Source organism: Corylus avellana, chromosome ca2, assembly GCF_901000735.1.
Source record: "Corylus avellana chromosome ca2, CavTom2PMs-1.0".
Taxonomy (NCBI): domain Eukaryota; kingdom Viridiplantae; phylum Streptophyta; class Magnoliopsida; order Fagales; family Betulaceae; genus Corylus; species Corylus avellana.
Genome location: NC_081542.1, coordinates 16,992,160 through 17,003,256, shown reverse-complemented (window position 1 = coordinate 17,003,256; position 11,097 = coordinate 16,992,160). Strand labels below are relative to the sequence as shown.

The 11,097-nt window shown below is 33.6% G+C and overlaps 1 protein-coding gene across 1 annotated transcript; it reads left to right on the top strand.

Moving 5' to 3' along the window:
- The first annotated feature begins 6,115 nt into the window (after positions 1-6,115).
- On the top strand, positions 6,116-6,751 carry LOC132172335 (uncharacterized). The gene has a single exon (XM_059583815.1). It carries the CDS (start codon positions 6,165-6,167, stop codon positions 6,591-6,593), a length of 429 nt encoding a protein of 142 aa, XP_059439798.1. The 5' UTR covers positions 6,116-6,164; the 3' UTR covers positions 6,594-6,751.
- The last annotated feature ends 4,346 nt before the right edge of the window (positions 6,752-11,097 follow it).

The window sequence follows — 11,097 nt, the reverse complement described above, 5'->3', positions numbered from 1 at the left end:
TGTCTCTTTAGCTTTACTCCTTTGCTAGCTTTTTCCTTAATCATATAGATGTATGTACATGGAATCATTAATCTGAATAGAAAGCTCCAGCCTAAAGCCATTTTGCTTGTAAGCATCCTCACAAAGATCATATACTAGTGCAGACGCATTTAATCTGATCAACATTGTGTAAGCATATTGCCGTGAAAAATCGATATTAGAATGTACAATTTTAACTATGTGTATAGAAGTTTGGGCACCTTCCTTAGAGTCAATTTTTAAGGGTGAATTCTGCCAAAAGTTTGTATCATCATTTGGTATCAAAGGCATGAGCCACCATGTTGAGTATAGTATTAGGCACAATTCGTCGAGTATGTAATTGAATGAGTTGCGGCTTTGTGATCAAAATACTAAGGGGTGACCCGTCCTAAGTATCCCACATGGCTTAATACAATTAGACACCCTTCTTTTTCCAAAGTCAGATTTAAAGATAAGTTCTACCCAAAATTTATATAAATCGACTAAGTCGAAGGAATTTGTAAAACATAGAAGGCATGGCAAGAGAAGGGTATTTTATTTTTATTTAATTTTTTAATTTTTTTTTTTTTTTTCAGCTTGAAAAGCAAAGGTCTGAATATTTTACTGCCGACATGTAAACAAAAAAGGAATCTAGCACCAAAAGTGTATCAGATCTACATTAGCATAATACTGATGAGTACTACTAAATGACATGTAAAGTAAACAAAATGTTCCTCATGCTTGATGAAGAGATTGACCTTTTTCAAAAAAAAAAAAAAAGCACGAACAAATAAATAAACTGACACGGAGACAAAAGGAAGAATAAAGAAGTACAGCTTCTTTGCAAGCTAGAGAGAATACACAAAATTGAACAGAAAATATTAACCTTTTGGGGTAATTTCAATTACTGCCATAAAGTTACGCGTCTTTTGCAAACACCCCTCAATGTTCGAAGTCTCTCACTTTGATGTATTGAACTTTAATTTCCTTCCTTTTTTTACTCTTCCGTTACATATTGCAGTTAAATTAAACGGTGAAATGAGTAATTTCAGTAAAGGTATTTTAATAATTTCACACATTTTCCGTTAAGATTTAACAAAAAATCCTAATGGAAGGGGGAAAGTGGAAAGAAATCAAAGTTCAATACATTAAGAGCCTGTTTGGGATTTGAGAAATAGAACTTTTAAGTCAAAAAGAGCTTTTAGGCAAAAACTTTATTTTTAAGCTTTTACCAAAAGTGTTTTTTTTGCTATTTTTAAGCTTTTTGAACCCTTAAAAACGCTTTTAATTTTTTTTACCAAACGAGTACATTTTTCTTCAAATGGGCTTTTTTAGTGTTAAAAGCACTTTTAGGCCTCTCAAATGTAATCTCAAACTGGCCCTAAAGTGAGAGACGTTGAACATTAGAGAGGTGTTTGCAAAATGCGTGTAATTTTATGGGGTAAGTGAAATTAACCCTAACCTTTGCACATATTCCACTTATCATTTTGTTATTTTATTCTGTCACTCTTTTTAAGGATGCTCAAAGCCTCACGAAAGAAACAAGTGTTCCAGGTTCCGGATCCCTATCATTTTCTGTCAAAAAAATTCAAAAAAAAAAGAAAAAAGAAAAAAGAAAAAGAAAAAAGGAAATTGTGGAAAGCAAAACTCCCTTGCTATTCGAATTATGTGCAATTCAGACAGTCTTACAAAGAGATAGGTGCAAAACACACCTACCTACGTAGGCAGGCCCCGCACCTAGAATTGCGAGAGGTGTATGAGTCTCGTACGTAGCTACCTTCTCTGTTGAGTTGCTCGAACATGCTATTCAGGCAACAAATGTCAAGAGATCGGGCCAAACCCAATTCAGATTGATGCTATATAGATCTAAAAGGTTCACCAGCTGCACTAATCTTATTCTTGCTTCCCATTCTATTATACAGACTTGAACCTCTCAAGTCTTCAACTACAAGTAACTCCCATATCTATGAAATGATGCAGATCTCGAAAAAAAAAAAAAAAAAATTGCGAGGATCTCAATCCCATTGCAACCCTTTTTAATAGTTCAACTTCAACAGGGTATATTGTAACAATTGGTAATTTAGAAAAACATTACAATTGAGGTGGTAGTTTGGATGCCCAAGGTAGTTTTCCCAAATTTTTTTTTTTGCGAGTACATAAGCAAAAACAAAGCAGAAAACCAACAAGAAAACTAAACATGTCTAGGACAAAAAACCAAAGGAGGGTCCTTCCCGCTAATGATAGGAACCGTATATAGGAGGAGGAAGATAAATAGGAATGCTGCCAGAAAAAGATCGGCCGCAAAATTTTGGTTTTCATGTTTTGGTATAATCTGTAAAGTATGAAAAGTTTTGAAAGGCCGCAACCTCAAATGCCAGAAGCTTGGGCTATGATCCATTAGTTATAGAAGGAATTGCGTGGTTTTGGGCCTCAGCATTTTGCCTGGATCACTTGTGGGTTTGCACAATGTCTTGTAAAAGATGGGGAAACTATATTTCATCACAGGCACGGCCCAAAACAAATGATCTTCCGCTGCTCAATCGAACAAAAAAAAAAAATTTACTTTTTACCCAAGGAATTCTATATACCGACAAGTTACAAGTCTTAAAAAATATTCTCATATAACTTTATTATTATTAGTATATTTTGGTCTCTTCTTTGATTATGGGTAGGAATAAATGACGGTTTTCTTTCAATTCAGTAATATATGTCTTTTGAAAAAAACTTTTATCAATAAAAAAGGACACTTTGTTTGTTTTTATGGCTTATCAGTAAATAGATGAAAATTAATATCGTGTAAATAACAATTTGATGTGAGACCCACATGATTTCACCATGCCTTCTGAATATACTCAATTACTTATACTGCTATTGACTGAGGATGCTGAGGGGAAACTTCAAGGAAACTACAAACAAAAGTTTCAGAATGCAAGTAGTTGGAACATTCAATATATAGAATAAAAAAAGTCCCCAAAGAGTAGTTCAATAGGCTGAAACTACATCTAACGAAGCGGAGGTCATTAGTTCGAATCTCTCTCCCCCTCTTCTGCGGACATCTTAAAAATAAATAAATAAATTAGCTTTCCTAAGTTTTTTCAAATATTTATTTTTGAGAAATTAGAAATGCTATTTAAAAAAATAATTAAAAAAAAAAATCAATGGTAGATGAAGCATGTTAACTCTGATGACTATATACGTAACAACTTAGAAAAAAAAAACGCTAGTTACATCTGAGTTATCATTCAAAAAGAACTGGTCAATTTGAAACTCTCCTTCTTTATATAAACCACGTGGAAAACTCCTCTTTCTGTAAAATACTGGTGTCATTAAATTAGATTATATTGAACATGTTTTGTTAGGTGATATGTGCTGCTGCTAAACTTTACTCGGTCCCTTCTAGTGTCTTGTATATATATTAATTATATATATTGGACAAATTAATATATTAATTCTCCAACAACTTGTGTCGGGCATTCTAGTTTCTGTCATGTCAAATATTTCACTACCACCATCATTAATCATCAATGTGCTTCCACAAATTCTACCAACAAAACAAGATTAGGTTCACCAAATTAATATGAACTTCATGCCCTTTATGGTGATGGTACGATGTGCTTCAAGAGGTAAATAGTTTTTGGCTTATATTATTAGAAATATAATAAAGTTTTGTTCTAAATTGGGTTTTAATTTTTTTTTTTTTTTTGTTTAATTCAACTACCTATTAAGCTGATCATATTTGTTCAAAATATAAATTAAATTTGGGGTAATTACTTTTTGTCTTCATGAACTACAGCGCATTGGCACTTTCTCTTCATAAACTATCAAGCATGACACATGATCCAATCAAACTACCATCTTATGGCAAAAAGCCTCATTCCGTCAGTCGAAGAAGATAAAATTGACGGTTAACGGTCATGTACAAGTCATGTGCCATTTTAAAAAAAAAATTTCTCACTTTTTCTCACTTCAGACCAAGAAAATAATGCTTACACCCCCCTAAACCCTAATCCAACACATAAAAATAATTTAAAATGAGGGCAAAAGTGAAAAAAAAAAAAAAAAAAAAAAATAATAATAATAATAGCACATGACTGTTGACAGTCAATTTTAACTCATTTGATTGACGAAATTGAGCTTTTTATCATAAAATAATAGTTTAATAGAGTCATGTGTCATAGTTAATAGTTCATAGAGAGAAAATATCAAAGCGCTGTAGTTCATTAGGCAAAAAGTAATTACCCCATTAAATTTTGATTTTTTTTGATTTTTTTTTATTTTTAGCAAAAAGTGATCCAAAAACAGAATTTGAAGCAGAGTCAGCCACAGTCAATCACTAATCATTAATTTAATTGAGAAAAGGAGGCATGCATTAATTAATTATTGTTTTAAAAAGAGAACAAAAAAACAAAAAGAAAAAGTAGGGGAAAGAAAAAGAAGAGCGTTGATTCATTGATTGCAACATGTGCACACGTGCAGACACATTTGGTGAAAAATAATCAAAAGAAAACTGTGAGAAAATTCTTCCTGATATATCAATGTCATAGTCATACGGTGTGCATCACGTTATGTGTGCAGAACTTACGTGGGACAGAGGTAGAGAGGAATCTAGGCCCAAAAGTACACATGTTCCTCAATTTATCATCTAATTAATTTATAATATTATTAATGTCTTTAAATCTTTAATAGAAGTAATATTTGTGTCCTCAAATTTGGTAGTAGTTGGGGGAAAGGAGAGGACATTTCAAAATCTATTAAACAAAGCTCCATGTCCTTTGAAAAAAAAAAAAAATAGAAGATAAATTATATTTTATTTCTCAAACTAACATCTTATTACAAATCATTGCAACTCTCATGTATACAAATTATCAAAATGTTTTGAGTTATCCTTTTATGAGGGGTGGCTACACCCCTATCTGGATAGAGGGGTACTTGTGCAATTATCCTTTTGTTAAGATGTTGTTCTATTAAGGGTAACCGTATAATCACCCTGAATTGAACAGAACAATGACAACGCGGCCACTTCCATCTCAACATACGGGGCGTGATCATGTAGCCATCCCCCATTTGAGCGAAGGGGTGCCTGCATGACCACTTCTTTGTTCGTATGTTGTTTTGTTGCAAGGTGGTCGATGGAGTGATCACCCATCTAATATTCTTGAGAAAGCAGCCATCTCTTTGTTCAAAAGCTATTATGCTAAGAGTGGTTGCATAGCGATTTGTTTTAAGGGGAAACTTTACCAATGTCTTTTGAACTTTCACACATTTAAAAAGATTTTTGTAAAGCTTAAAAGCTCTTAATTTTCACCTCTCAAACTTTTTTTTAATTTTTTTGACATGTCCACACGGAAGGGGAGAGAGATGATTCGAACTAGTGACTTCCGCTTCATAAAGCGTGGTTTCTAGTCGATTGAGCTATCCCTTGAGGACCTCTCAAACTTTTAATGTGATGCAATATACCCCCCTCCGAGAAGGTTTGGCGTTAAACAAACGTTAAAATTGATGAAATGACATTTATACCCTCAAAACTTTTATAAAATTTTAAATTTACCCTTAATTTCACATTAACCTTTTTTTTTTTAAAAAAAGAAAGAAACACTGAGGGTATTTTTGGTATTTTCATAGCCTCTGTTAAGATTTAACACTAAATCTTAACGAATAAGATAGATTGCATCAAATTAAAAATTCGATAAGTAAATTTGAGAGTTTTTAAGCTTTAAGAAGTCTTTCTTAAAATGGTTGAAAGTTCGAGGACTTTTGTGAAGTTAACCATTTTTTTAATCAACATTCTAATGCAAAAACATGGGTAAATTAGTCACACAAAAATGACTCAGGTGCACGTGCTAGTCATGTGTGTCTACGTTTTTCCATTCTAACTAACCGCCAAATTTGACATAGATGATGACTCAGAACATTTTGGTAGTTTGTAGATTCGACATACATACGCTGGGCCATAGTTAAGTTTAGAGGCGTAAATGTAAATGTAAATGTAAATGTAAATGAGTATTAGTAGAGTGAAATTTGTGAAATGTGTCATGATCGTGTAAGTTGTGCATCACATTGAAAGTGAAATGATTGGAGCGCATGACCTTGACCTTGTACTATAAGTGAGAGTGTCTGTCCGAGAAGTAGCGTAGAAGCAACCTAGAAATTAGGTGCATGCTTCTTCCATGGAGGCTATGGAGCTCACTACTGCAACCAACAAGAGAAAGATTAGCCATGATATTGAAGATCATCATCAGGAGGAAGAAGATGATGATGAACAAAAAATAGACAAGTTCTTTGCTCTTATCAAAAACCTTCGCGAGGCTCGCGACCGTTTGATGAGTGGCTCGAGTGCATTCAACGGGGGAGATGATCAGAACAGGAGGCTCAAGAGGAAGGTCGGGGAAGAGAAGCTGGCTGTAGTTTGGAAACCCTCGTTCCAACGTGAAGATTTCATGGCGCCGGAAGAGGCGGCGGCGGCGGCGGTGGCGGTGGCGGCTCCGTTCAAAAACCCTCCGCCGGTGACGGCCTTGTTAGTGGGTTCTTCTTCTCAGAGAGGAGGAGGTAATAAGGAAAATGATACAGAAGGGTTAGACCTAAGGCTCTCACTCTAGCGTTTGCGCTTTTTGCAGAATATTAATTAATTGCATGATTATCTACTATGGATGATGTATGATTCATACATCATGAATCATGATGTATGTGATTAAGTGGAGGAATATGCAGACCCCTTTTATCTATTTATTATTTATTTATTTGGAATTATGGACTATATATTATCCCAATTAATTTAGTAAATCTTTTTAATTTTTATTTTGTACTGCTTCAATGTCTAGATTCCAATGAAAAAGCTTGGTTCACAAAGGCCCAAGGGTACGTTGCACATTCTGGTTATTAGGGGTCAAAAAGAACATATTGCTTTCTTTTTATTTTTCTTTTGGTATAGTTGAAGATGACATTTCTTTAAATTGGATTAATTAGAAGAATTTAGTTTATAAAATTGTTATGTGTTTTTTAACCATATACATGAGAAGTACTATATGCTTTATTTTTTTAATAATATTATTTAAAAGTTGGAGGAAATTCTCTTAAAAAAAAAAAAAAAAATGCATGTGCTTCAACATGAGACTTAATTAACTAATTAAACTATCTGATACCACCAATTCCAATAGCCTAATTAATGGTACTTTATTATTATTATTATTACTATTTAGGGGCAATTTCACTTACCTCATGAAGTTATGCGCCTTTTGCAAATACTCCCAATGTTCAAAGTTTCTTATTTTGGTGTATTGAATTTTGATTTTCTTCCATTTTTTCCTTTCCGTTGCATATTGCAGTTAAATTAAACGGTATAATGAGTAATTTCAGTAAGAATATTTTAGAATTTAACAAACAATCCTAATGGAAGGGAGAAAATGAAAAGAAATCAAAGTTCGATATACCAAAGTGAGAAACTTTAAGCATTGAGAAGTGTTTACAACTCACTTTGAACATTAAGAAGTGTTTACAAAAAGAGGATAACTTTATCGAAGTAAGTGAAATTACCCATATTTTTTTATAAAAGAGGAGGAGACTTATATTCAGTCCACCATATAAAGAATAAGGACACTTCTATGAGTGTAAAAAAATAATTTATGTTATTAAAAAGAGCAAGCTGACACTAGTACACCCTCCAAATTGTTCTCCAATTGAACATAGACTTCTTAATTATGTCTTAAAACCTTAAAAAAGTGATTATCAAATACGAATTAGTCCAACCTCATGGAGCCAACTATAAGTTACCCGGGCCACTGTTCCTTTTATCGGGATGAAAAGAATAAGTGCTCGTTTACTAGTGCTTTTTACGATTAATTTTTGTTTTTTAGCGGAAAAAAAAGGTAAAAAGTAAAATCTTTAACAAATAATTCTACGTATAAAATATTCAAAAACGTACACTTGAAATTACTTTTCACATTTATATAATCACAAACATTTATCAAAGAAACCATTGATAAAATGGGCGGAGCTAGCTGTTTCCTTTAATTTGCTGTGTATTTGAATGTGAAGGAGAGAGAGAGATAGAGTGGTTTTGTTCATTGCATTTTTAGTTTTTTTTTTATTTATTTTTAATTGTTCTTGTTGATGGTTTTTGTTGGAAGAATTAATAATACCAGATGCTATTCTACAGTAAAGGAATAATTAGTCCTCTCCTTTTTAGAGGGATAGATATTCTCAAGAATAAAAAATTAAAGAAAAACTATTTCACATGAATAACTTGTCTGAAAAGTTATAGTATGCATGGCTGGAACAACAGGAATTATGTGTGGCTTATATGCAAGTAGATTTCTATAATAAATTTGGCCATAATTGTATAAATTTTGAATGTATCATCATCATACAGGGACCTCGATCGAAAAAAATGAGCGAGCTCTCTTGCTTTTTTTTTTTTTTTTTTTTTTTAACTAAAGGATGAGAAGGGGTGATCAGTGTAATTTCTTCTCTTGGACGTGACCATTAGGGTTTTTCACTCACTGTAAAATGTTTGGTTTGAGTCATAGCTACTATCTGAAAAGACGAGTTCATTACCACAACCTCACCAAAGTACAAGCTAATAAAGCCCATTCTTAATAGCATCTGATTCGCGCAACTACTACTACAAGTGAATTCGAACACGCGACCACTAAAAAAAAAGAGAGGACTTAACCTCTGCTGATTTACCAACTAGACTATTGTCTCCTCCTTCCCGAGCAGAAAAATATATATCAAGTTGTTGAAATGGTGGAATTGTCAGTTCAAACTGTTAATATGAAGGCATGATGATGACTCGTATATAGTAGGTGTTAATTTCATGAGATGTGCTCATGAGTTTGTTGAATTATTCAGAAAATTATATGGCTAGGGCTGTGGACCTCTCTGGCCTTGTAGGGGCCAGGAGGAAACACTGCTCCCACGTATTGCACCCATTGATGACCACCAAAGAACCAACGCCAACATAATCACTCCACCCACCACCCGACCCAAAGACAAGGACTACAGTAATAGTTTAATAACTTTCTAAGCTTAGGAAAATACCTAGTTAGCTGTCCATATATAATATTATAAATGGGTCTTGGATCTAACTCAACCCAAAAGTTAGTTTAAGAGTTGAGGTTTCCTCTTACTCTTATAAATGATCAATTTCCTTAATACCCAGGCAATGTGGAACTTCCAACACGCCCCCTCACGTGTGACGGGAGGACATCCAAGCTAACACGTGCGACAATGGGTGACGGTAGGCCACAGCCAATTGAATCTGGCTCTGATACCATATTAGAAATGAGTTTTGGGCCTAATTCAACTTAAAAGCTAACTCAAGAGTTGAGGTTTTTCTTTACCCTTATAAATGGCCAATCTCCTTAATACCCAAGCAATGTGAAACTTCCAACGTATAATATCTCTCACTTGATCTTCTACAAATTTTACCCCCAACATGTCTCGAACAACACGTCTTTTGTTTAAGCAGATGTATATGCCTATTAGGCGGGGGCGGAACTACGTAGCGGTCCCAAGCCACCATAATTTTCCCAATTATTTGAGGTTCTTACATAGCCAAATCTACCCCAACATTTATTGAGCAAGTTGGCCTATCAATTGAAACAGCAAATTGCTGAGAATCCCTCCGTATCCCATTTCATTAAGTGTGTTGTGTACAATTTTTTTTTTAATTTATTCCTTGAAAAAAAAGATAAGAGCATAAAGCTCTTGCATCAGAGAGCATAAAACTCTGCTAAATCATAGTCAAAGCTATGATGTTACAATGTCATAGAAATAAAATATAAAAATTGTATAATTAGGTATTATCTATGACTTCAACATCCGCTAACCCATGTCCAAATTTCAATTATAGAACAAAGACTCAATCTAATACATATATAGCCCATATTTCCAACTTTTATTTTTTCAATTATGGGAGCAAAACTCTCACACCAAAATTAATACTCATCGACCCAAAGGTCAAGACAAAAACCTTCAACCAAAAAACCACTTATGAAATTAAGCAAATCTAAGCAGAAGTTAAGCTCTTATTAAAAAAAAAAACAACAAAAATATAATAAAAAACCAACAAATAGCTACAACAGTCGGGGCAAGGGAGGTGAAGTGCATTGGATGGCGTGTGGTGGACAAGATGGAGTCGTGAGGAGCCAGGGAGCACAGTGGGCTGGTGCATGGTTGAGCAAAACCACGTAAGAAGCTTAGATTTAGATTTGAAAAACTAAATTTAAAACTTAACCAATTTTAGGAAGAGCGGTGCACTACAGTAGAAGGCGGACGGCTACCTTCCTCCTCACTACAGGGCAGCTTTTGTCTCTCTAGGAGAAAACCTAGGGCCGGCTCTGGTCGTGTCGCGTGCAACTTGGGAATTAAGGAAACTCAGAAATCATTTATTATTTTCATGTTCGTTCTTTCTTTTCTGCTAAGGATTTGACTCAGGATCCTGCGATAAATGCAGCATCTGTTGGAGTGATAGATGTTGTCAGGATACCTTACTTTACTTTACTTTGGATGTTGCAGCTTGAAAAGCTTTAAAGATAACTCTCTTTTGTGCAGCGGCCGTATAAAAATAAATTAATTAACGAGAAGAGCAGTTCTGGTGATGGGCCAGTTTTTTGTCTTTTATCCGTCCTTATTTAGAATTAATTAAAACAAGAATATGGTAAATAATTCTTTTAATAAAGGTTTCACGTGACGTTCCCTCAAGTCTTTTCTTCTATGTCATTATTGTTTATGAAGCTTTTTTGGTTGTTGGGGCTTGCTTGTGCTGTAGCACTTGTATTTCTTTTGAAAAATGCTAAAGGCTTAACTTTTTTATTTAATAAAAGTTTAATTTTTGTCTTATTTTTTTTTAAAAAAAAACAAAATAAAAAATAGAAAAAATATCTGAAGCAATCCTATCTATTTTTTGCCTTTATTTTATTTGGTATTTTTTAAAAAAATGAAAAATAGTATTTTTCTTCATAATAATGACATTTTTTTTTTAAATTCTATTTTTTATTTTGTTTTTAAAAAATAAGGTAAAAATTGGACTTTTATTGAGCAAAAAAGTTGGGTCCCTATCATCCCTCATTTCTTTTCTTCCTTCTTCTTTTAATAAAGTTT